Source organism: Peromyscus californicus, unplaced genomic scaffold (genome assembly GCF_007827085.1).
Source record: "Peromyscus californicus insignis strain IS unplaced genomic scaffold, ASM782708v3 Scaffold_3__1_contigs__length_106647218, whole genome shotgun sequence".
Taxonomy (NCBI): Eukaryota; Metazoa; Chordata; class Mammalia; order Rodentia; family Cricetidae; genus Peromyscus; species Peromyscus californicus.
Window position 1 is genome coordinate 63,741,474 of NW_026294551.1, and position 23,083 is coordinate 63,764,556.

At 48.6% G+C, this 23,083-nt stretch overlaps 1 protein-coding gene across 3 annotated transcripts in view; it reads left to right on the top strand.

Annotated features, from left to right (window-relative positions):
- The window catches only part of Snap47 (synaptosome associated protein 47), a 79,636-nt gene that overhangs the window by 49,291 nt on the left and 7,262 nt on the right, over positions 1-23,083 (top strand). For all 3 annotated transcript variants that reach the window (XM_052757398.1, XM_052757396.1, XM_052757397.1), the window contains 2 exons: positions 4,461-4,951; positions 12,184-12,308. In XM_052757398.1, coding sequence (XP_052613358.1) covers positions 4,461-4,951; positions 12,184-12,308 — 616 coding nt within the window. The remainder of the gene's footprint in view (positions 1-4,460; positions 4,952-12,183; positions 12,309-23,083) is intronic.

The window sequence follows — 23,083 nt, forward strand, 5'->3', positions numbered from 1 at the left end:
GAGGAGATCCAGTGGGAGGAGGGTGGAGGGACAAGAGTGTTGACAGCGAGGAAGTGTTGTGACCACACCTAACTAGGAGCAACCCGTGAGAGCGTTTTAACTGACAAGAAAGGGTCCATCCCCTTGTCGGGAGAATAGCAGTAGGAGCCTGAGGGAGTTTGCATTCCCCTTCCAGGATGGGGAAATGAGACATAGAAAGGATAGATGGGACCAGAGCAAGACCTAACGAACTGTTTGTATGGAGAGCTGTGGTGAGCACAATCACAAAGACACAGTGACGGTGGTCAGCATAATGGGCTCTGAGTAGAGAATGATCTAGTCAGGGCAGCCAGTGTCCCGCACACACACATGGGTAAGGAAAACATGGTGTAGCTATGCACTGACATGTTATTCAGTCATGAAGAATAAACTCCAGCTATTTGTAGCAATATAGACGAACCTGGAGGTTGTGATAGCCAATTAACTAAGGCACAAAAAGACAAATGCTGCATGGTTTCACTTGTGGAAATCTGAAGAAGTGGGCCTTGTACAGGTTTGTAGCTCCTGCCTGACTCAGTAGGTCCCCAAGCCCACCTTGTTATTCCTCCAGTTCTATAATACGTAAGTAGAGTGGACATGCTCAGGGGTGAGCAGAGCCCTCGTGCTGGGTCCCTGGCCTGTGTTGAGAGAGCCTTTATGGTGGTAGAGAGTAAAGGAAGCCTCTAGAACTCCTGTTGGAGAACATAGTAGCCAGCAGCCTAACTGAAGGGCTCGCAGAGGGAGGGCCACCCCAAACGGCTGTACATTAGCTCCTTTGACCCGTGATTTGCAGCCCACAGAACTTGTGTTGACTGGTTTACCATGAGAACAATTACCAAGGATACAGGTGAAGAGATATAAGAGGTCAGGTGTGTGGAAGGGGTGGGGCTTCCATATCCTCCCTGGGCACCGCCCCCCAGGACCTCCACACATCCAGCTCCTGGGAAGCTCTGAACTCGTCTCTAGGGGTTTTATAGACCTTCATTACATGGGGTGATTAATGAAACCACTGGCCATCAGTGATCCACTCAACCTTCAGCCCTTCTTCCTTTTGTGGGTGCTGAGATGAGGTTGAGGGTCCCCGCCCTCTGACCCAGCCCTGATCTTTCAGTGACCAGCCCCACCTGGGAGCTATCCAGGGGCTGCTAGCCAGCAGAGGGTTTATCAGCACATGGAATACACTTTGCTTCCAGACTCCTAGGAAACAGGATTAGGACCAAATGTATTTCTGAAAGTCATACTTGAGAAATGCCTGCAAAGTTTGGTGCATTCAGGAATCTTCTTGCTTTTGATTTTCATTCTAAAAAAAAGAAAAAAAGTCATATTGTTAAAGTTTTTTGTAGGTACCTGTATCAGACTGAGAAAGTTTTCTTCCTGTGATGGAATTCTTCAGGCTGGATGCTGTTCTGATGAGCTTACAGCTTTCCTGGTTCACTGTCAGTGAACTGAGTTCCACTGGTTCATTTCCAGTCGTTATGCCATCCTCGTCTTCCTGGGATGAAGACCTCTTCCTTGTGGGCCAGTAGTTTTCATGTCCTCAGGTGTACTTGCTGCCTTAGAGGCATCTTACTGTGTTGGGATTCATGTGTCTTGTGGCATTGGGGCAGTGAGTCCGGTGGCCTGTGCGATGGAGGGCTGTGGGCGACAGTGGCTGACCCTCATGGTTGGCGGAATTCACCAGTGAAGCCGCTCAGGCCACGCTCTTCTCTCTGGTGTCATCGTTACAGGGTTAGTTTCTTTCTCAAGCTGTTCAGGTTTTTTCCCTTGCCTGGGTTTCAGAGGTTGGGCCGTCCAGTGTTGTACATTTCAGATAAGTTGTTAGATTTATTGGCACCGAGAATAATGTCCATAAGACTTTCCACCATCCCCAGTCCTGTGTCAGAAATTTATGTTTTCTCTATAGTTTCCTTGATCATTTTTTGTTAGTAATTTGTATTTTGTATTTAAGTCACATCAAGGAACTCACTTTTGATTCTCTCTCTCTCTCTCTCTCTCTCTCTCTCTCTCTCTCTCTCTCTCTCTCTCAAGACATAGTCTCACTATGTAGCCCTGGCTCACCTGGAACTCACTCTGTAGACCAGGCTGGCTTCTAACTCACAGAAATCTAGTTGCCTCTGTCTTCAGAATGCTGGGATTAAAGTCACAGATCATTCATTTTTATTTATCTTCTCTGTGAGTATACAGGCATGTATGTGCCATAGCATTTGTTTGGAAAGTTGGAGTCAGTTTTCTCCTTCTGTCATGCAAGTTCAAAGGATCAAACCCAAATTTTTAGGCTTGGTGGCAAGCTATCTCCCCAGACCAGTTTCTTTCTTTTCCTGTTTTTTTTTTTTTTTAACTGCTTCTAATTTCATTGATCTCTACATTTTGACTTTTCTGCTTTCTTTGTGTATGTTTTACTCTTCATTTTAAACCAATTTAAAATAGAAACTTAGATAACTAATTTTAGACCTTTTATTTCTTTATTTACTTACTTATTTATTTATTTTTGGGTTTTTTGAGACAGTGTTTCTCAGTGTAGCCATGGCTGTCTTGGAACTCACTCTGTAGATCAGGCTGGCCTGGTGCTCAGAGATCTGCCTGCTTCTGCCTCCCAAGTGTTTGAATTGAAGGTGTGTGCTACTACCATCCAATTGTAAACCTTTCTAATATACACATATACACATTGGAAACTCACTTTTCTTGGATGGGATCATGTTTGCTTCTCATGTGTGTTGTATTTCCATTGTTATTCACTTTAAGTATTTTCTTCTTTTTTTTTTTTGAACATTTGTTTTATATGTAGTGTTTTGCCTGAATCTATGTCTGTGTATATATCAATGCATACTTGTGCTCTTGGAGGTCAGAAGAAGGTGTCGGGTCCCCTGGAACTGGAGTTACAGATACTTACAAACCACCACGTGTGTTCTGGGAAAGGAACCTAGGTCCTCTGCAAGAGCAGCAAGTGCTCCTAACCACCGAGCCATTGCTCCATCCCCTTTAAATGTTTTCTGATTTCCTTTTTGCATGTGTGGTACATGTACTTCAGTGTGCATTAATCTGCAAATATTTTCAGATTTGTATTTGTCTTTTGGACATAGTGTCTTTGCATCTAGCTGCATTCCCTGGCATGAGTGTTCTGCGTCCAGTTGATAGCATCCTGCATTCATCAGATGCTGAGTTATTCTGTATCAGTCAGGCTGAGCTGCCACAATACTGTTCAAAACTCCAATTCTTACTAATTTTGTGTCATTTTGTCCTGTCAGCCATTGAAAGAAATGTAACTGTCGAAGTCTACAGCTGTGGTTGTCTGTTTTGTCAACTTTTTTGCTTAATGAATTTTGAAGTGATGTTATTTGGTACATAGATGTTTAACATTAAGTCTTCCTCTCTATCATACAGTGCCTCTGGTAGCATCCGTTTACTGCTACCATCCTGTGTATTATATGTACATTTCAATTCTTTGTTTTCTGTGAATCCATTCTTTCTTGTTTTACAGTGTTTTTGTGAACAAACTTTAGCTGCCTCTTGTTTCTTTCAAGCTGATAATGTCTTTTCACTTGGTCCTGGTTCAGTTTAACACATCTAATTCTGCCTTATGTTTGCTGCTTGTTCTTTTTGATAGTTACTTCTTTAAACTTTTTTTATTTATTTATATTTTATGCGTGAGTGCTCTGCATATATACCTGCACCCCAGAAGATGGCATCAGATCCTATTATAGATGGTTGTGAGCCACCGTGTGGTTGCTGGGAATTGAACCAAGGACCTCTGGAAGAGCAGCCAGTGCTCTTAACTGCTGAGCCATCTCTCCAGCCCCCGACAGTTGCTTTTTCCTCCCTGCCTCCATTTGAAACATTGGATATATTTCTTGGTATTGCAGTAGTGCTCTGCAGTCTAGTAGACACTAGCTATACTGAAATTGAATTATATCAGGCTGGGAAGCGGCTTAGACATAGAGCCCTGAATTTGATTCCCCAGCTCTACAAACAGTTAATTAATTGAATTAAGAATTGAGGTTCTCAGTTGCCATGGCTATAAATAAAGTGTTGGTAGCTAAATGTGCCTCCATTTGTCTTGGACAGTGTCGACAGGGCTTTTCCACGCTTCAGAAAGCTTTAGCAGACAGCTCTAGAGAGCTTGGTGGGTTCATGAATTCATGGATGGCTTCTGAGTCAGAACTCTCCAGGTCAAGGCGTAGTGTGGAAAGAGCAGCATGAGTCATATGCACATGTTTCTGTATCTTTGGTTAGCTGGATCCCCTCTAGGCAGGTGTGCTTACCACCCCAAGCCTCAGGTCCCCACCCCTTGCTCTTTCTGCTTCATGAGTGCTTGTTGGGGAAGATGGACTATAAAATGGTAACATGCTCTACAAAGATCAAAGCAGTCTTCTGAAGAAAAAAAAAAAGGCCTTACACCTCAAAACTGACTGTCTCTAATTTCCATGTTTTCTTTGCTCTTTTAGGTTGCTGACAGAACTGGAGTCTCCTTCCTGGTGGCCTTTTAGCTCTAAACTTTGGAAGACACCGTCAGAAGCCAAGACCAAGGAAGGTGTCTCTGTAGCCTCTTGTGAGCCCTTTGGAAAGGAAGGGGTAGTGATCAGAGTCCCTGCTGTTGTTTCTCAGAGAACAGAGTCTTATTCCAAGCCAGGAAAGCTCACTGTCCTGGTTTCTGGTTTGGAAATCCATGATTCCAGTTCATTGCTCCTGCACAGGTTTGAGAGGGAAGATGTGGATGATATCAAGGTTCACTCTCCTTATGAGGTCAGCATACGCCAGCGGTTCATTGGGAAGCCAGACGTGGCTTATCGGCTGATATCTGCCAAGATGCCAGAGGTCATTCCCATTTTAGAAGTGCAGTTCAGCAAGAAGATTGAGCTCCTGGAAGATGCCCTAGTGCTCAGGAGCAGAGCCCGGACTTCCTCTGCAGAGGGGAGTTGCTCCATTCGGCATGCAGGTGAGTGGCCAGCAGGGCAGTGCGTGTAGGGACTTCCAAAATTAGAGCCTCACTCAGCATGCTGTGGTGTGTGTTCAGCATGCGCATCAGTCAGCAGCTGCTGGCTCTAGCTCGCAGGCAGTCATGGGCTTGTGCAACCCTTCCAGGCTGCCAACTTCTACCTGTCCTTGACAGATAATTGGGTTTCAGAATAGGGCAGTGCCAAAGCTTGGGTCTTGAATGTCTCCCAAAGGCTTACCTCTCAGGGTGGCACTATTAAGAGATAGTGGGGCCTCTAGAAGGACAGGCCTTGGGGGGACTTAGATCATGGGAAGCTTGCTCTCTCTTCCCAACTCTCTTCTTGCATGCTGATGGTAGTGAGCAGTTCTGTTCTGTGGTGATAGACTGCCTCACCACAGGTCCAAAGCATTAGGGGCCACTTGACCTTGGACTGGCACTCTCTAGAACCCTGGGTTAGAGTAAATCTTTTCTCTTGCTGGTTGTTTGGATATTTCCTTGTGGTATAGAAAACTGAATAGTGTAGTCAAAGGTGCTATCAGCCCATTTTGTGTTGCTTTAACAAAATACCAGAATCTAGGTGTTATATGAAGAAAAGATTAGGTAGCTTACCGTTCTGAAAACTTAAAGCCCAGGATTGGACAGCTGCCTTTGGTCTCTGGTGAGGGTCACATGGCAGATACACATGGTGAGAGCGCTTGACAAGACAGGATGCTGAGGAGATTCAAGGGCCAGGTTTTCTCCTTTACAACATCTTTCTCAGAAACTTACGTGGATCCCATAATACTTCCCAAAGACAGTATCCTTAGGACCTGAAAATCTCCCCCAGGTTCTACTTCTCAAAGGTGTCACCACTTCCCAACATCACTTAGCACCTAGCAGATGAGCAGATGAGCCCTCAGACCATATCTGAACAAGAGCAAACGGGTTGGGTAAGTCAAGCAAAGGAAGCTTCAGGTCCTGAGCCCTTGTCTCTGCTCAGCCTAAGTCAAGAAGTGCCACTCTCAGATATATTCTGGTGTGACCCACACCTACCCTGACATGTCCCCCACCAGCCTACCACTATCCTTTGGCATTGAGTTGGGTCTTTCCAACCACTGCCCAGATGTACATTGTAAAGGTCTGTATCCTTGAATTCTTGGACACAGAGCTGAGTTTTCAAGTTCAGGTGCTATGCACTGGGCCAAGTGGGGCAGCAGAACCTAGCACCAAGGTCCAGGATAGGGCTAGTGCATTTGGACATGATATATGTGCATTCACCATGGTATTCAGTTTCCCTGAATTAGGATTAGCAAGGTGAGGACCTAAGATGTAGCAGATGAGTGTGAAGCTGGATATCTGTCAGCGCTCTATGCTCAGCCCTTTCAAGAGAGGCTTTCTAGACTTGGAGTGTCCGGGGCTGGAGAGATGGCTCAGTGGTTAGAGCACTGACTGCTCTTCCAGAGGTCCTGATTCCCAGCACCCACATGGTGGCTCACACCATCTAAAGTGGGATCTGATGCCCTCTTCTGGCATGCAGGCATCCATGCAGACAGAGTACTCATCCCAAAAGAAAACAGAAGACCCAGAGTGTCCAGTGAGGTACAAGCAGAGAAGCAAGAAGTGGGGTCTGTCCTAGCAGAGGCAGGAGTAAGGGGCTGATGAAAGCCGGCATGCACAGTGTTGAGGAGGAGGCATGTGATATTGTGACTGGGTGGTAGCTGCCCCGGGGATGAATGACTGAGGGAGGGAATGCCCCCCTGGGGGGACTTTAGGTAGGAGACATTATATCTTAGGAAGGTAGCAGTTATCCCCATGGAGGGAGAACTAAGGAGGTGTCACTGGCCTACAAGTAAGGTAACCTCAAGAGGTTTTCATAACTTCTCTGGATTGGTGGCTTCTATAACTTATGAAGTCATAGGTCTACTGCACGATGGGCATCCATCCAGTGGGTCTTGTTTGGTAGGAGTTCTGCTGACTACCTAGTGTTAGCAGACAGTCTAGGCTTGTACACAAGCTGCAATGTTCACTGTCCAGATGGCGTTATCTTTAGGAGAGCCCTAGGTCTTCCTGTCCCCACTCCTTATGGGAGCGGTTCCCAGCTGGTGCGGGCCAGCCTCCCTTATAGACGCTGGCTTCAAGGATGTCTTCCTTAGCAACAGCCTGTTGGGATTTGATTGAGTTACTGGGGACCTGTCCTTTACAAAGGGCATGGGGACTCTTGTGGGGGATGAACGGAACACTAGGAGCGTGACAATCTGTGTTATTTTATGTCCCCTGAGGACTTCCTTAAGTGTTTTGAATGTACTTGGAGGGAAGCGCTATCCTCATTTCTGGTGGATGGGTGTGCCTCCCAGCTGGCTGGTCCATGCAGGAAGCTCACATGTACTGAGGTTTAGTGAGGGAGATGGCTTCCAAGTAGGTGGGAACTCGGTGGTTTTCTTGCCCACAGCTTGGTGGGAGGGTTGGCGCCTTGCCCGCACCTTCATGTGCTGCAGTGCTCAGCCGGCTTCTATCTTCCCACTGGGAGGTGGAATCTGGAGGCCGAGTAGGTGGAAGCCTTGACTGAGGCCCCCAGCCTCCTCTGAAGGTGTGCTGTGTGCATGTGGCCACACAGGGGCAGTCTTGAAGCATGGCGAGCTTCCGCTGCTGGAGTTAAACTTTACCCGGGAAGCTAGCTCCCCAGAGACTATTGTAGTGAATGCTTCCTGCAGACCACAGAGGCTGCCAGTTTCAAGAACCTGGGCCTGGAGAGCAGGAAGATTGGCATGTTGTCTCAGGACAGCACAGCTTCATTGCTGTTTCTCTTCGTAGCATCCTTAGAGACGTGTGAGCTTAGATGATTCCAGATTTCAGGGTCATTATCTCCTGTTTGATGCCACATGTTAACAGGTGTCTCAGACTCTGAGTTTCAGATCATGGAATATTTGTGAATAGTAATGAATTCATGGAGCAAAAGTCTGCATATGAAACTCACTGCTGCTTCGTGTCTGCCTTACTCACATAGGCCAGGGGTGATTTTATACATTTTCTTCAGTGATTTTTGTGCATGGATCGTTTCAAAGTGTCCTGGAGTTTGTAGCTTATGAACTCTGAGTTTTAACATTTTTGAGTCCTGTGTTGCTCCCAACCCCAAATGTGCTCTGCTCTCAACTCCTGATATTACTGTGCCTCCTTGTCACGTCCAAGGAACATCTATACTAGGTGCCTAGTCTCTTACCTCCACCTGGCCGCCTCTGTCCCCAGAGCCCCCAGGGTCCTGTGATTGTGAGTTCATGGGCTCCCTGGCTCTGACTGTACCTTGAAAAGCTTGTAGGAGGAATCCCTTCTGGAGGTCATGATCAACTTGTTCTAGGCTGTCTTTTAAGGCAGAGATGGATAGTCCTGGTTATAGGCATCATCTTCGTCAGGGTTTCTATTGCTGTGATGAAACACCATGAGCAAAAGCAAGTTGGGGGAGGAGAGGGCTTATTTTGCTTATACTTCCAAATACCAGTTCATCATCAAAGGCAGTCAGGGCAGGAACTCAAGCAGGGCAGGAACCCGGAGGCAGGAGCTGATGCAGAGGCCATGGAGGAGTGATGGCTCTTCCTACGGCTTGCTTAGATGCCTTTCTTATATGACGACCCAGGACACCAGCCCAGGGGTGGCCCAACCCATAGTGGCTGGGCCTTCCCCATCAATCATTAAGAAAATGCCCTATGGGCTGCCTCCAGATCGATCTTAGGGAGGCATTTCCTCCATTGAGGTTTCCTTCTCTCTGATGACTAACTTATGGCAAGTTGACATAGAAACTAGCCAGGATGGCACCCCAGGATGAGGCCCTCAAGTGTGCAAGCCCTGTGCTGTGTTTGGCTGTGCTCTCACAAGGGCCTCTGATGATACAGGTACTACATTTTGCCTGATGGCGATCTCTGGGCCCAAAGGCAGGGTTTGTGGGGATGCAGACATGGGTGGTACTGTGAGTGATAGTGTTCCTGGGGTCCAAAGACAGGGTCCTCAGGGTTGCACAGTGCTGCTCGGGGTTGGCCAGGAGGCTGGTTAGGGAGAATGGCTTGGCCCTCAGGCACCTGTGGTCTCCATGCTTCAATGTACCTATGTGCTCCAAAGTCACTGTGGAAGCATAGGTGTCTGTGGAAACACAGTATGCTCTCCCTCTGTTTCCCCTTCCTCACTCTCCCGCCCCATGGATAAATGTGCGTTTTGTTTTCTGACCTGCGTACCAGCTTCTCAGGCCTCACACAGCCTGCAGCCCCTGCCAGAGGAGCTGCTTTCCAAGTACAGATGAGGAATGTGAGGCTAGGTCGGCCCCACAGGAGGGCTCTGCCGGGGTCAGGCATGGTACCTTTCCTCTGAGCTGTGTCAGGGCTGTCTGTGGGGGCCAGTGTCTGTCCCCTTTGCCAGCTGACTACCCCTGAGACCGTCTTATGCCCCTGCAGTCTTCCTCGCGGCTGGAGCCAGTTTTGCTGCTTTTACTAAACAGATCATTAGTGACTAGAGAGATAGGAACCACCCTGCCCAGAGCCACAGTAATTCTTCTCAGATGTTTCAAAACATGGATCAACAAGTCAGCAACCAGCCCTGGAGGTGGCAGAGTTCTGCGGCTTAGATGGGTCCCAGCTGACCCCACAGTCATGGAAAACATCCCAGACTCCATGTGCCTGTGGGTCATTAGTGACATCCATTAGGAGAGTCTTGCTTTGACTTTCTGTTTGTTGAAGTCCCGTCAGTCAGGATCAGTCCTGAGGTTTCAGTCACTGGGGAAGCGCCTGCCAATCTGGCTGTCTGCTGTAGCTTGAGTCAGTCAGTCTCTCTGTAGCTTCAGTCAGAGTCTCCTGTAGCTTCAGGCAGAGTCTCTCTGTAGCTTCAGTCAGAGTCTCCTGTAGCTTCAGTCAGAGTCTCCTGTAGCTTCAGTCAGGGTCTCCTGTAGCTTCAGTCAGAGTCTCCTGTAGCTTCAGTCAGAGTCTCCTGTAGCTTCAGTCAGTCTCTGTGTAGCTTCAGTCAAGGTCTCCTGTAGCTTCAGGCAGAGTCTCTCTGTAGCTTCAGTCAGAGTCTCCTGTAGCTTCAGTCAGAGTCTCCTGTAGCTTCAGTCAGGGTCTCCTGTAGCTTCAGGCAGAGTCTCTCTGTAGCTTCAGTCAGTCTCTCTGTAGCTTCAGGCAGTCTCTCTGTAGCTTCAGGCAGTCTCTCTGTAGCTTCAGGCAGTCTCTCTGTAGCTTCAGGCAGTCTCTCTGTAGCTTCAGTCAGTCTCCTGTAGCTTGAAGTGTGGTAGCCATGGTCAGCAGCTCTGGAGTTCTGCTCCCTGAGTCCATGCTGCAGCTAAGGATCCCAAGAGGCTCTGGGGAAAGGCCTCAGCATCACGGGAGCACCGAGGCTATGCAGTGTGACCATCACAGTGTACACAGCTAATTACAGATCAGGCTGAGAGGATTACCATGCCCCAGATACATGAACTGGTCGGCGCAAGGCAGAGGGACCCCAATTGCAGGCAGTGGGGTTCTTTGGGCCTGTGAATGGGTATTCTTTGCCCTCTCACCCACCTGGAAGAGCCCTCTTTGTACTGGGCTCTCACCCCAAGCCTACCTACCATTATCTCCTCAGGCTGATGATTGCTCACACGCCTTTTCTGCACTTCCCAGCTTCCAGCCCAGCGAACTGTGTCCACTCGCTGTAAAGCAGTGCCATACCAGCTAACTCCCACAGACAGAGGAGCTCAGCAGTGAGCCCCGGGAGCTGGGGGTGGGGGGGGGCTCTTAGCTACCACCCCCACGTTAGCACGCGGCAAACACACATTTGTAATCAGTTTTGTTTGTTTTGTGGTTGTTCTTTTAGAGTGTAGTAGGAAAACTACTGTCCCAGTGATGGGTCCTAACTCTGCTACTTGGTAGATTGGGTTTCCACACTAAAGCATGCAGAGTGTATGAGCTGAAGAGTGTTCACCTCTCTTCATCTACCAATCCTGTGGGCCTGTCCTCACCCTGCCTGCCTTCCTCCTGAGGGTGTGTGGCCAGTTCTTAGCTGCTCCTGCCTCTTTTTTGTTTGTTTGTTTTGTTTTCCGAGACAGGGTTTCTGTGTGTAGTTTTGGTGCCTGTCCTGGATCTCACTCTGTAGACCAGGCTGGCCTCGAACTCACAGAGGTCCTCCTGCCTCTGCCTCCCGAGTGCTGGGATTAAAGGCGTGCGCCACCACCGCCCGGCTACTCTCGCCTCTTTCAGGAGGGTTGCCTTTCAGACAGTTGGAAGAGATAACAGAGCAAAGGGAGCTTTGTGCTGGGCTGGAAGCACCTGGTCTCTTTCCTGGGGAAGACAGGCATGTCTCAGTGACTGATGAGCCCAGGGAGCGCTCCCCTGGGTGTGTCTCCTTCCCTCTCCTTTTCTGGTGTGTAGCAGTGAGCTCCAGGCCGCTCCACCTTGTCTAGCTAAGAGATGTGTAAACGCCACTGTTTGTCACACTCCACGCTCTTCCTGTTTCCTCCCGGCCTAGAAAATGCTCTGTATCCATGGTGCCCCCTGTTGTAGGGAAGAGCAGAGATCAGACTTCAATTTCAGACCTTATCTGGCCTCGGAAGCTCTGGGTTTGTGGCCGGAGTTGCTCTCTAAAGAAAGAACAGGTGACCCATGGCAGCCGCCAGGAGCCACGCCGCACTTCACCGGTTACACCGTTCCTGCCAGCTGTCCCATCTTGGGTGCAGAGATTACCCAGCACACAGGTGTGTGTTGATCTGTGCGAGCTGTGGAGCTGCCCCACTGAGCTGAGCCCTCGCTGACCACAGGACGGGTGGCTCTGACTCACTAGGGCTGGAGCAGGGCAGGCTTGTGCATGTAGCTCCACTTGGCTCCAGTAGCTGGCCATTTCCTGTTCTCTCTGGAACCGCAGTGTTCTGTGGAATAGCTCAACTGTCCCCACATTTCCTGGTGATGTGTTATATGTATGTTCCGCCAGGGTTCAGCAGTTCTTGTGTTTTATATGCCACATCTTTAAAAATTGAACATTTATGGATTAAAGGCCCTTCTCTCCAGAGATACTTACAGAATTAGCCCTGGGTGTTTACAGTATTGAAAACTCACCTTGATGTGGGGCATTCAACTCAGTAGAGGCCCAGGCACCAAGGCCCATACATGCCCATATGGACACTCGGACGTGCTTCTCAGGCCAAAGCCTGTGGCAGTCTTAAATGCCCCTCTGTGAGCTGCTGAATGCTTGTGTGTGGTTTGCGCCTTCCGAAAGTTTTCACCACTGACCTCAGCTTTCCGTTCCAGCATCCAGACTGATGGGCTGCACTACACACCGCGAGCTGCCCACTGGAGGCCAGGAAGGCGAGCAGCTGCAGCTACAGAGGAACTGGCCACTACTCTCTGAGGGGGAAGCCCAGGAGCTGACACAGGTAGAGGGTCCCCACTGCCTCAGTGGGCCACTTAAGCGTCTCTGCCCTCACTACCTGTGCCTCATCCCTCTCCTGCCTGAAGACAGGCCCTTGTTGGATTATGTATGCCTTTCACTGAAACAGTGGTTCTCAACCTGTGGGTCTCAACCCCTTTGGGGGGATTGAACGACCCTCTCACAGGGGTCGCCTAAGACCATTGGAAAACATAGATATTCACATTACAATCCATAACAGTAGCAAAATCACAGTTGTGAAGTAGCAATGAAAATCATGTTCTGGTGGGGGTCACCACAGCATGAGGACTGTATTAAAGGGTCACAACATTAGGAAGGTTGAGGACCACTGCTCTACAGGAGCTTCTTGGTCCCAGGCTTTGCTGTGTTTTTGGTTGGAGAGAGGACAGGAATGCAGCTGCCTATCCCAACTCTCTAGTTTCATGGCATACAAACTCACAGTGTGCACACCATCTGCACATACAATTGCCTTGGTGGCCACCTCCATCCATTGTGTATGTATGTGTGCATGTATGTAGACTGTATGTGTATGTGCTACATAGTGCTATCCCTGTTCTGCACAGTATGTGTATGCTCTGCCTACTTACATGTGATTGTGCAGTGCGCATGTGCTCTGTGTACATGTGTTGTATGGTATGTGGGAACTGTATGCTGTGTGTGCCGTTCATGAACACATGTTCTCCTCGACAGCCATGTATGTACAGTTAAGAGTAAATTAGCTTGCTCAGATCTCTCATGTTCAACATTAGATTCTGAAAGAAGTTCTCCACTTTTCCTCAGAAAGTTGGAATTTAAACGCTCCGCCCAAACACTTGACGTTTAGCACTTCGTAGTGTCCCTGCATAGTGTGCCTGCCCTTTCCTCTGGGCTTTGAAGGAGCCCGTCAGCATGTTGTTTTACTTTCAGATAGTTCAGTCTCTGTCCTTAGAAGATCAGAGTTCTTGTAGGATGTGACGGCTTTTCTCTGCAGTCACAGCACCCTGAAGCTGAGGCAAGACTGCCATAGGTTCAAGGCCAGCCTGATGGAAGAGAGAGGCTCCCTAAAAAGCAACAGCTAGAAAAGAGCTGTTAATAAGTCAGGAGGATGAGGATGAGGCAGTAGGATCATGAGTTGCCTGTGTGTGTACATGCATACATACGTACATGCATACATAATGCACGCATGCCTGAGTCAGTGTAATCCTATTCCTAATTTAGAAAATGAAAGTGGAGCTGAAGAGACAGAGGCCTGGGCGTGGTTTCCAGCATGGGTGGCTCACGACCATCCGGGGTGGCTCACGACCATCCAGGATGTCTTCTTCTGGTCTCCGTGGGTACTGCATTCACATAGTGCACATACAGACAGACAGACAAAAGAGTCATACACATAAAGTAAAACTAGATAAATCTTTTTAAAAAACAAATTTAATTTAAAAATTAAGATGCCAAGTCAGTGTTCATGTTGCCCCGGACCTGCCATGAGGCCTGTCTGTTCTAACCAGGACCTGCAGCCACATTCAGAGATGGTAACTGCTCTGCCCCTCATCTGTGGGAGTTGCTGGTAAATACAGAGTTCTGTCTGGGGTGGGGAGGCATGCCTCAAGCAGAGCACTGTGGGGAGGTGGATGTGAACAGTCATTCAGTAAACCTGTTTTTTAAAAATGAGTTCTCAAGCCGGGCGTTGGTGGTGCACGCCTTTAATCCCAGCACTCGGGAGGCAGAGCCAGGCGGATCTCTGTGAGTTCGAGGCCAGCCTGGGCTACCAAGTGAGTTCTAGGAAAGGCGCAAAGCTACACAGAGAAACCCTGTCTCGAAAAAACCAAAAAAAAAAAAAAAAAAAAAAATGAGTTCTCAGTTTATGTGGCTGCATAGACACAAACTTCTTTGATCTCAGCAGTTTCATCTTTGGGGGGGAAATTCATCCTTTCTATGAGATTCTTTAAACATAGACCCCTGTTCCTTTTTCTTCATGGTTCAGTGATTATGTTTAAGCACGACCCAGGCACACTGCCAGGTGTGACAAGCATCTTCTGCAGGTCACTAGTCACATTGTCTTCAAGACTTCAGAGTGTGGTCTTACTTGTATGGGATTTTGAGGAAGCCTAGTGTATCAAAGGCCCACATCTCCCAGTTTCCTCTGAGCACCATCCTGAGAGTTTGGACAAGAGTACATTGGTCTCAGGGGGCTGAATATGAGGTGCCTTATGCCTACCTTTATAATAATGTCTGAACCTGCAGTTGTGTTTAGGCAGAATTTTACTTGTTAATTGCAATGATGGTCATGTAGTCTGAGAGGTGCCTCCTGTTTGTGAGCATCAAATCTCTGTCAGCCACTAGGCGGCGGTGGCACATGCCTTTAATCCCAGCACTTGGGAGGCAGAGGCAGGTGGATCTCTGTGAGTTGGAGGCCAGCCTGGTCTACAGAGCGAGATCCAAGATAGGCACCAAAACTATATTGAGAAACCTTGTCTCGAAAAACCAAAAAAAAAAAAAAAAAATCTGTCAGCCTTCATCCTAAAGTTGAGGGCCAGAGTGGAAGATGTCAGGATGAACATAGCCCAGGCCAAGAATGGCGTAGGGCTCCACAGCACCTGTCTGTGGCAGTACCTAGAGGTCCTGGAATGGTCCATGTTGGCAACACTGGATACTATGTGTCTCGGAGGTCTTAGTGTTGGGACACTGAGATCAGTGGTGCTGAGGGTCTGTGGTGCCAGCCTGGGTCTGAGGTGGGGACTCTGTACTGGTCAGGGGGTGCAGCCTAGCTTTACATGAAGCGGTCTTTTCAAGGTGAAACACATGTTTCGTATTTGGAGAGGAATTCCTGGCTGTACAGTTGGAGCACAAGCACAAGCAGTAACGAGTTAAATTCTGGGGAAAACAAAAATGCAAGAAATCCTCCTCCATCCAGCTGTGGTTTGGGTTGCAGATGCTATTAAAGCCATTATGTTGAGATGTGTCCTGGTGATTTAAATTGCAGTTGGGGATGCTAATGGGGAGGTGGCCAGGATTACCCAAGGGTGGGAGTGGGTGCGTGGTCTGTGGCCACCAGCTGCCGCGTCACTGCGGCTGGAGGAGAAAGAGCCAGGTGGCCAGAAGGAAACCAATCCCCCGGTAGATTTGGCAAAGCCCCTCAACTGACAACTGGCACAGCCCGCTCTTCCTCCTCAGAACTGTGGCTGCCCTTGGTCCAGGGAATCCACAGAGCCACACGTCGGTGGCGGTAAAGGGTTGATAAAACAGGAAATGGGACTTGCTCTCCTAAAGCAAGGCTTCCAGGGTCCATACAGGGCTTCTTCCTGTCTCTGTTTCTGTGTCCTGACCTGAGTTGAGAGGTTCTTCCCACTTTACCTTTTACTGGGAGGCTACTACTGGAGACCAGGGTGATCAGATCTGGTGGACTGTGGGCAGGCAGAAAGACCCTTGGTCCTAACAAGAGACGGCAGCAGAGAAAGCTGATCCTGTGTGTAAGATCTAGTGTCATGCTCAGAGGGTGTGGTGGGGCTCCACAGGTGAGGTCTGCCCAGCATGTTGGTCTTGCAGCTTTATGTTTATTGTTAGAATCTCCCGCATGCTCCCTATACCCCAGCTCCACATGTACCTGTACCTGCCCAGATGTAACTGTAGCTTTCTGGAAACAATTTTGTGGTTCTCTATTGGTTATATAACCTACTTCAAGAAATCTGTGGGCCGGTGAAATGGTTCAGTGGGTAAAGGCACTTGCCACCAAGCCTGAGGACCTGAGTTTGATCCTTGGGACCTCCATGGTTGGAGAAAACTAAGTCTCACAAGTTATTCTATGCCAGGCATGGTGGTACATGTTTTTAATCCGCAGAAATCAGGAGACAGAGGCAGGAGAATCTCTGTGAGTTGAGGACAAACTAGTCTACACAAGCCAACCAGGGCTACACAGCGAGACCCTGTCTCAAAATATAACAGAAATGATAAAATAAAAACAAATGGCTAGGCGGTGGTGGCACACACCTTTAATCCCAGTAGAGCCAGGCGGATCTCTGTGAGTTCGAGGCCAGCCTGGTCTACAGCACGAGATCCACCACAGGCACCAAAACTACACAGAGAAACCCTGTATTGAAAAAAAAACAAAAAACAGACAAACAAACAAAAAATAGTCCTCTGACCACCACATACACAAAACAAAACAAAAATAAATAAATATTATAAAAATTGTAAAAAAAAGTTCATGCCTGCTATCTCTGCCTTTTCATTCCTTTTGAGCAAATGTAGAACATGGCTCATCATTTTCAGTACCCGTCACCTTGGCCTGTTTTCCTTGGTACCCCAGATTTAAACCTCCCTCAAACTCTCCTCTCTCCCTGCTGGAGAGGGGGAACTCCAGTCAGTCATTTTGAGTGAACCTCGTCTGCATGAGATGACTGTACTCCCCAAGCATGAGCTGAAACAGGGCTCAGGGGTCAGAGTGTCACCAACTCAACTTCTGCACCCACACTATGTGCACATTGAGACCACGGGTCTTCTCTACACAGTGGCATGCGCCGTGATGACCCCATGCATGTGCTGCGGGCCTCAGCCCCCTGGGCAAGGGCCACACACAATTCCCCGTCACTTAACACGACCAGACTGCACAGCCTCTAAGGGTAGGGCCCAGGAGGACCCACTTGCCAGCCCGAGTTCAAGGTCCGTCCCTTGAACAGTTTGCTGTGAGATGAGGCGCTGCGTGTTTGGCTTTGGCCACTGCAGGCTTTTGCCTTTTTCGTGCTCAGGTGTCCTCTCACTTACTGGAACTTTCCTGTGGATACATCATCATCCATTCCTACCTTCATTGAGAGGTTTCTGGGGGATGTTTTTTTATTTAGAGCTTTATTCTAGTCCATTGTAGCACTGAGCTAAACCGTGCACCTCAGACACAGGTTGAGTACCCTGACGCACGTGGAGGCCAGGCATACCTTTCCTCAGTCTCTCCTTCACCTTACCTTTTGAGATAAAGACCCTAACCTGACCGGACTCACGGGCCAGTGAGCCCTGGAACCCACCGTCTGCTCCACAGTTTCAGGATTATGGTGACACATCGCAGTGCCCAACTTTTGTGTAGGTGCTGGGATCTGACCTCAGGTCAGGTGCTTACGTTTGTGTAGCGAGCCCTCTACCCACCGAGCCATCTCGCGAACTCACAACTAACATTTAACATAAAGAGTACAAGTGAGAGCAGCCAAATGAAGAAACACAGAGCTAGATCAGAGAGGTCCCCAACAGTTTCCCGTCCTCTCTCAGGGAGTTGGCCTGTTACCCTCCAGCACATTTGTGCCACCAAGTGGGAGCTCCGTTAAGTCTTTCTGGGGGTACATTGCAGGTCATGCTGGAATCACCAGTCTCAGACCTGAATCTCATACCGAACCCCCATTCTCTGGGAGGTCACACTGGGGTCCGGTGGCTACCTCCCCCACCCTCTAGTCACACAGCTGGCCTTTGCATCGCCACAAACTCAGGTGTAGGCCTGGGTCTCCTTGGTTACAAAGGCAAAGACATTTCCATTACTTGACAAGTCCCAAAGATCTAGGTGCTTCCAGGACCCAGGAACAAAGGCTAGTCAAATCTGTTGCTTGGCATTTAGTTATTTACTTACTTATTTGTTTAGAGACAGGGTCTCTTTGTAACCCAAGCTAGCCTAGAACTTCCTGGGTTACCAGGCTGGCTTCAAACTCTTGACAGCATTCCTGTCTCCCCTTCCCAGGTATACCATCGTACCCAGCTTTCAAATTCTTATAATACAATAAAGGTACAAAGAATTCAAATTATAATATTTATCCCCTCACTTTAGTATTTGAAACAGGGTCTCACTATATATCCCTGACTGGCCTTGAACTCACAGGGATCCATCTGCCTCTGCCTCCCAAGGCTGAGAATAAAAGTGTGCACCACCACACCTAACTTACCTAATGTTATACACTTTTCTGCTTTGTTATTGTTGTTGCTTGTGATGTGCTGGTTTGCTGTTTAAAGAACACATTGCTAAAAACAAGGCCCTGAAGACTTACCCTTTTTTTCTTTTTAGAGTTCCACCTTTTATGTCTTAAGTTGTTCATCCATTTTGAGTTCATTTTTGCATGTGAAATGAGATGGCTACAACATTGTTAGTGAACTATTTTCCCATTTTGAGTTGCCTTGAAGCCCTGTCCAAAGTCCATTAGGCATGGAAGTATGGGTTTCTCACCCTTTTCATCTTTATCCTGGTCTACTGGTCAGTGTTTTGATTACTGTAGCTCCATAGTAAGCTCTAAAATCACTAAGTGTGTCATTGTTCTCTTGTTTAATTTTTAGTTTTTGAGGTAGGGTTTCATATAGCCCAGGCTGCCATCAAACTCATTATGTAGCCAATATTGGCCTCGAACTCCTGAGCCTCCAGCCTCCCGATGCTGGGATTGCACATGTATACCACGCACCCAGCTCCCGCTCTGTGAGATTTGCTTTGGCTCTTCTAGGTCCCTTCCATAAGGGTGTAAAGTTTAGCTTTTCCTTTTTGGTTTACGAACTGCAGCTTGCATTTTGACCCTGCCTGCATTGACTCTGTGTCACTTTGGGAGGTTCTGTGGCCAGGACAGCCTGAGACCTTCTGGCCGGGCACCTTGGGAATCTTCCTGTTTGTTTCGGTCTCTAGCTTCAGTCAGCAAAGCGTCTCTTTCCTGTGCGCGTGTCGCCCTTTTGCTAGGCTGCTGTTTCCTTCTCTGGGACGCTGTCACAAGCAGAATGATTTCCTCCGCGTCCTTTCCCAGTACTTTGCTGCTGCTCTAGAGGGCTACAGGCTTGTGTCACGTTGGTCCTGTGCTGAGCTCATTGCTCAGACCTGTTCACATTTGGAGCCGAGTCTTAGGTTTCCTGCAGTCAGGTAACACCCTCTCCACACGGGAGTCTTTCTGTGTGTCCTTCCCAAAACTGTTCGCTTTTTTTTCCTTTCCTGCTCCACTATTTAGAAATTTTTATTTTTATTTTGTATATGAATGTTTGCCCACATGTGTGTGTGGTACCATGTTCATGCCCCATTCCCGCAGAGGCCAGAAGAGGGCATCTGATCCCCTGGAACTGGAATTCCAGACAGTTGTGAGCCAACCTGTGGGTTCTGGGAATTGAACCCAGGTCCTCTGGAAGAACAGTTAGTGCTCTTAAGCACTGTACCATCTCTGCAGTCCCCTTTTTTCACTATTTTGACCCCCAGGATGTGGGCACCCTTTTGGTAGACGCTACACGTGAACCCCGGTTGCTCTCTTGAGAAAGTTCCTCTGTTTTGTTTCTGAGTATTTAATCGGGAGGGCATGTTGGATTCTGTTGATGCCCTCCTTTGTCAGTGGAAGGTCTTTGCGGTCGTGCTATGAACGTGCTAAGTCATTGGTTCCCTCACACCAAATCCCCGTTCTCTGCGAGCTTCCCATATGGATTCAGTTTGTTTCCTGTGCTGTGTTTTCGTTTTCAGTCGTCTCTAAGAATATACTAATTTCCTTTCGTTGGTTGTTTCAGAGCTGCTGTTTAATTTGTGTATATCTATGAATGTTAGGGATTTCCAAATTTCTACTTCGATTCCACTGTGGTCAGAGAAGAAACTTATTATTTCAGTCACTGTACATTTAATGAGATCCGTTCCCTGGCATATGATGTATGCTGGAGAAAGTCACTGAAGCATGGGATACTCTGCTTCGTTCCGAAAATCCTGGGAATCCAGAAGTGAACTCTGTTCCCGTGTCAATGAGCCCTCTGCTGGCCAGTAGCCACAGCCCTAGAGTAGCTTCAGGGTGGGGCTGCTTACCGGAAAGGGCAAAGCTGGAATGTGAGGACCCTCAGCCTTCCCTCAGAAGAAGGGCTGAAGGTTGAGTGCATCACCAATGGCCAGTGGTTTAATCACCCCATATAATGAAGCCTCCATAATATCCCCAGAGACCTTTTCAGGCATCTTTCTGATAGACATCTTCCCAGACAATTGGAGGACCTAAGGGCGAGTGCCCACAGAGGGCATGGAAGCCCTACCCTGGCCTCCTGCATTTCTTTGTCTGTATCCTTGGTAATTATCCTCATGATGAACCAGTCAACATAAGTTAGTGTTCTCTACATTCTGAGCAAACCAGTACAAGCCAAGGTGGGCTGTAGGAACCCCGACATAACTTCTGTTCATCAGGAAGGGTGGAATAGCCGGTCATCAGGAGAAGGTTTACATTTGGCCCTGGAGTGGGGACACTGTGGGGACAGAGCCCCCACCCTTGGGATCTGACACTCTCCAGGAAGTAGATATCAGAGCTGAATTAGAGGACACACTGCTGAGAGATGACTGCTTGCTGATGGGGAGAGGTCCCCAGACTCTCGGTGTCAAGAGGGTGCTGTTAGTACAGTGAGGCTGACTTGCTCCTCCCCATACTCTCAAGCTGGGGTGTTCAGCTGGAGTGTTGTTATAGTTCACCGAAGCCCTGCATTTCCTTAAGTGACCCCTTTTAATTAACTTGTCATAGTAGGTAACAGGTGTGAAGTAGCTTTGGTCTTGGCTGGGAAGCAGGTCTTGGGTTTCAATGCCATTAAATCATGTCAGATGAATGAGAGGTGAACAAGCTTAGGGGCTGGCTGTCCTTCTGTCTGTCTGTCTGTCTGTGTGCAGTGTGAAGGCAGCACATGCAGAGATGGGGAGGTGTAGTGACTGCATCCTTGCCGTATAACTCATTGTGTTGGGTATTCTGGTTGTCACTATCCCATCATACAGCAGGGTTGTACCTGAAAGTTTGGATAAGAACAGATGGTACCTCAAGAAGCAGTGTGAGGCATCCACATTGCTGAGAACCCGGGGAGCCATGCCTCAGTACATCTTCCCCAGGTCTCCTGTTTTGTGTAGTGAAGATTCATCTTTCTGCAGACATTTGACTCACTTGGAGGTCACCTATGACTGAGTTGAGTAGCAGTGGTCTGGGCCAGCCTTGAATCTGTGTACTCAAGCATCATGGCTGGCCCTCAAGTGAGAACAGCTATTTGTCACTGGCAGCCGGCCGCCAGATGCAGTTCAGGGCCCACACATCCCTGAAGGCCTGCGCTCAGCCACTCTGCTGTCTCGAAGTCACCTCAGAAGTGGCACAAGCAAGCCCACGCACACCATGGTATGGGGGAGACCATGAGACCGGAGCGTCACGCCCACCCTCCCTGCCAGCCCCAGACCACCAGGAGCCCCTCGGAATGCAACCACTGGGACGTGAGACTAGGGTGGTCTGTGAGCTTTGCGTGTGATGGATTGCAGCAGAGCATGCTCCTGCAGCCCCTAGGGCTTCCCTGTTGTGAAAGCCAACTTTCCCCTCTTTACCTTCTCCACAGCATGTTAATGGCTCAACTGGAAGAACTGCTCAGAGTTGCAGACAGCTTGATTTATCCCAGCTCTGTTCTTAAATGGTTGCTAATTTCTCACTGTAGGAAAAGTCACAGTTTCTGGGTGAGTCAGTGTAAGAAGAGTGGCGAGCAGACAGCCTCGCTCATACTAACTGTAGGTGCTCACATTCATACCCCAGACCCTAGAGTCATATGACAAGGTGGAGCAGAGCATCTTTTCCAAGATTCTCTGTGAAGATAGCAGCCAGTGTACTGCAACACTTGTGGGCACACAGAGTGTGTCCCAAGCTAGGCTGTCTTGACAGCACAGCTCCACATCATGCGGCCATGAGAGTGTGTGGGGGCACATCCAGTGCATCTAAACGGCCTCAGTCAGCTCTGGTTCCATAATGTGCTGTCTTTATGGACAGTGTAGGAATGGCAGGGAGGCCGAGGTCTCTCTGTATGACACTGCTGCCAGCCAGGACTGTGTTGGTGTGCTGGTCTCCAGTTCAGGCAGCATTGTGCAGATAGACCATTCATCATCACATACCACTGAGCTGTGAGCTCTTGTCCAGAGCAGCCTTGAGGACCCATGGGACTTTCAAGGCCAGCAAGGTAGAGAGCCCTCCTCAAAGATTCCCTGGGAATGGCCCCTTGCAGAGTGGCATTTGTGATTGTCCTCGGAACAGCTGTGTGTATGTGTGTGTGTTGGGGGGGGGGGGACTTATTGGCTTTTTTCCCTGATCTTATGTGTCCCTCTCTACTTCCTGTCTGGTTCCTGCCTGCGTCACCCGAACTATTCCCTTCTCCTGCCACAGACACTGAGAGGAGCTGATGTGACTCACGGACAGTGGTGGCACTTGCTGCTGATTGCTGTGTTGCATCCGTGACATCCCCGAGAGAAGAACCCTCAATTTCCCAGACTTTCCTGGACACGTGCCTGCACATGTTTACGTGCCTTGCCTGTCCGACATGGGCTGAGCATTTGCAGTTAGGTAGTCTGCACAGGTGAAGCCGCCTGGTTACTGTGTGTTTGTTACATATCAGGGACTTGTGGGAACGTCCATTTGAGCCTGGTCTTTGACTCACAGCCAGAGAGGGCTCATCAAGGGGCCCCCCGGGTACGTCAGAGACTGGCAGCATTATGTGCTGATGACTAGACAGCTTGTCATCCTGGGCCACAGAGGGAACAACTGTTTTTAAGGTTTGGCCAGACTTCACGAGCTCCATTCTTTCCATCCCCTGTTATATGGAATGTGCGTGGTGCTATTTAATTACTTCAATCCCTCTCTTAAAGAAAAAAGGCTACCAATATTGTAAGGTATTAGTGCCGGGAAGGTTAGCTCTGTTACTTTCTTTGTCTGCAGACCTAGAAGCTGTTGGATGTCTTTTCAGTATGGGCAGTATTAATTAATTCCAAGTGCATTTTGGCAGACAGGCCAAGGGGTCTTAGCGGGCTATTTGGAATGAGTTCTATTT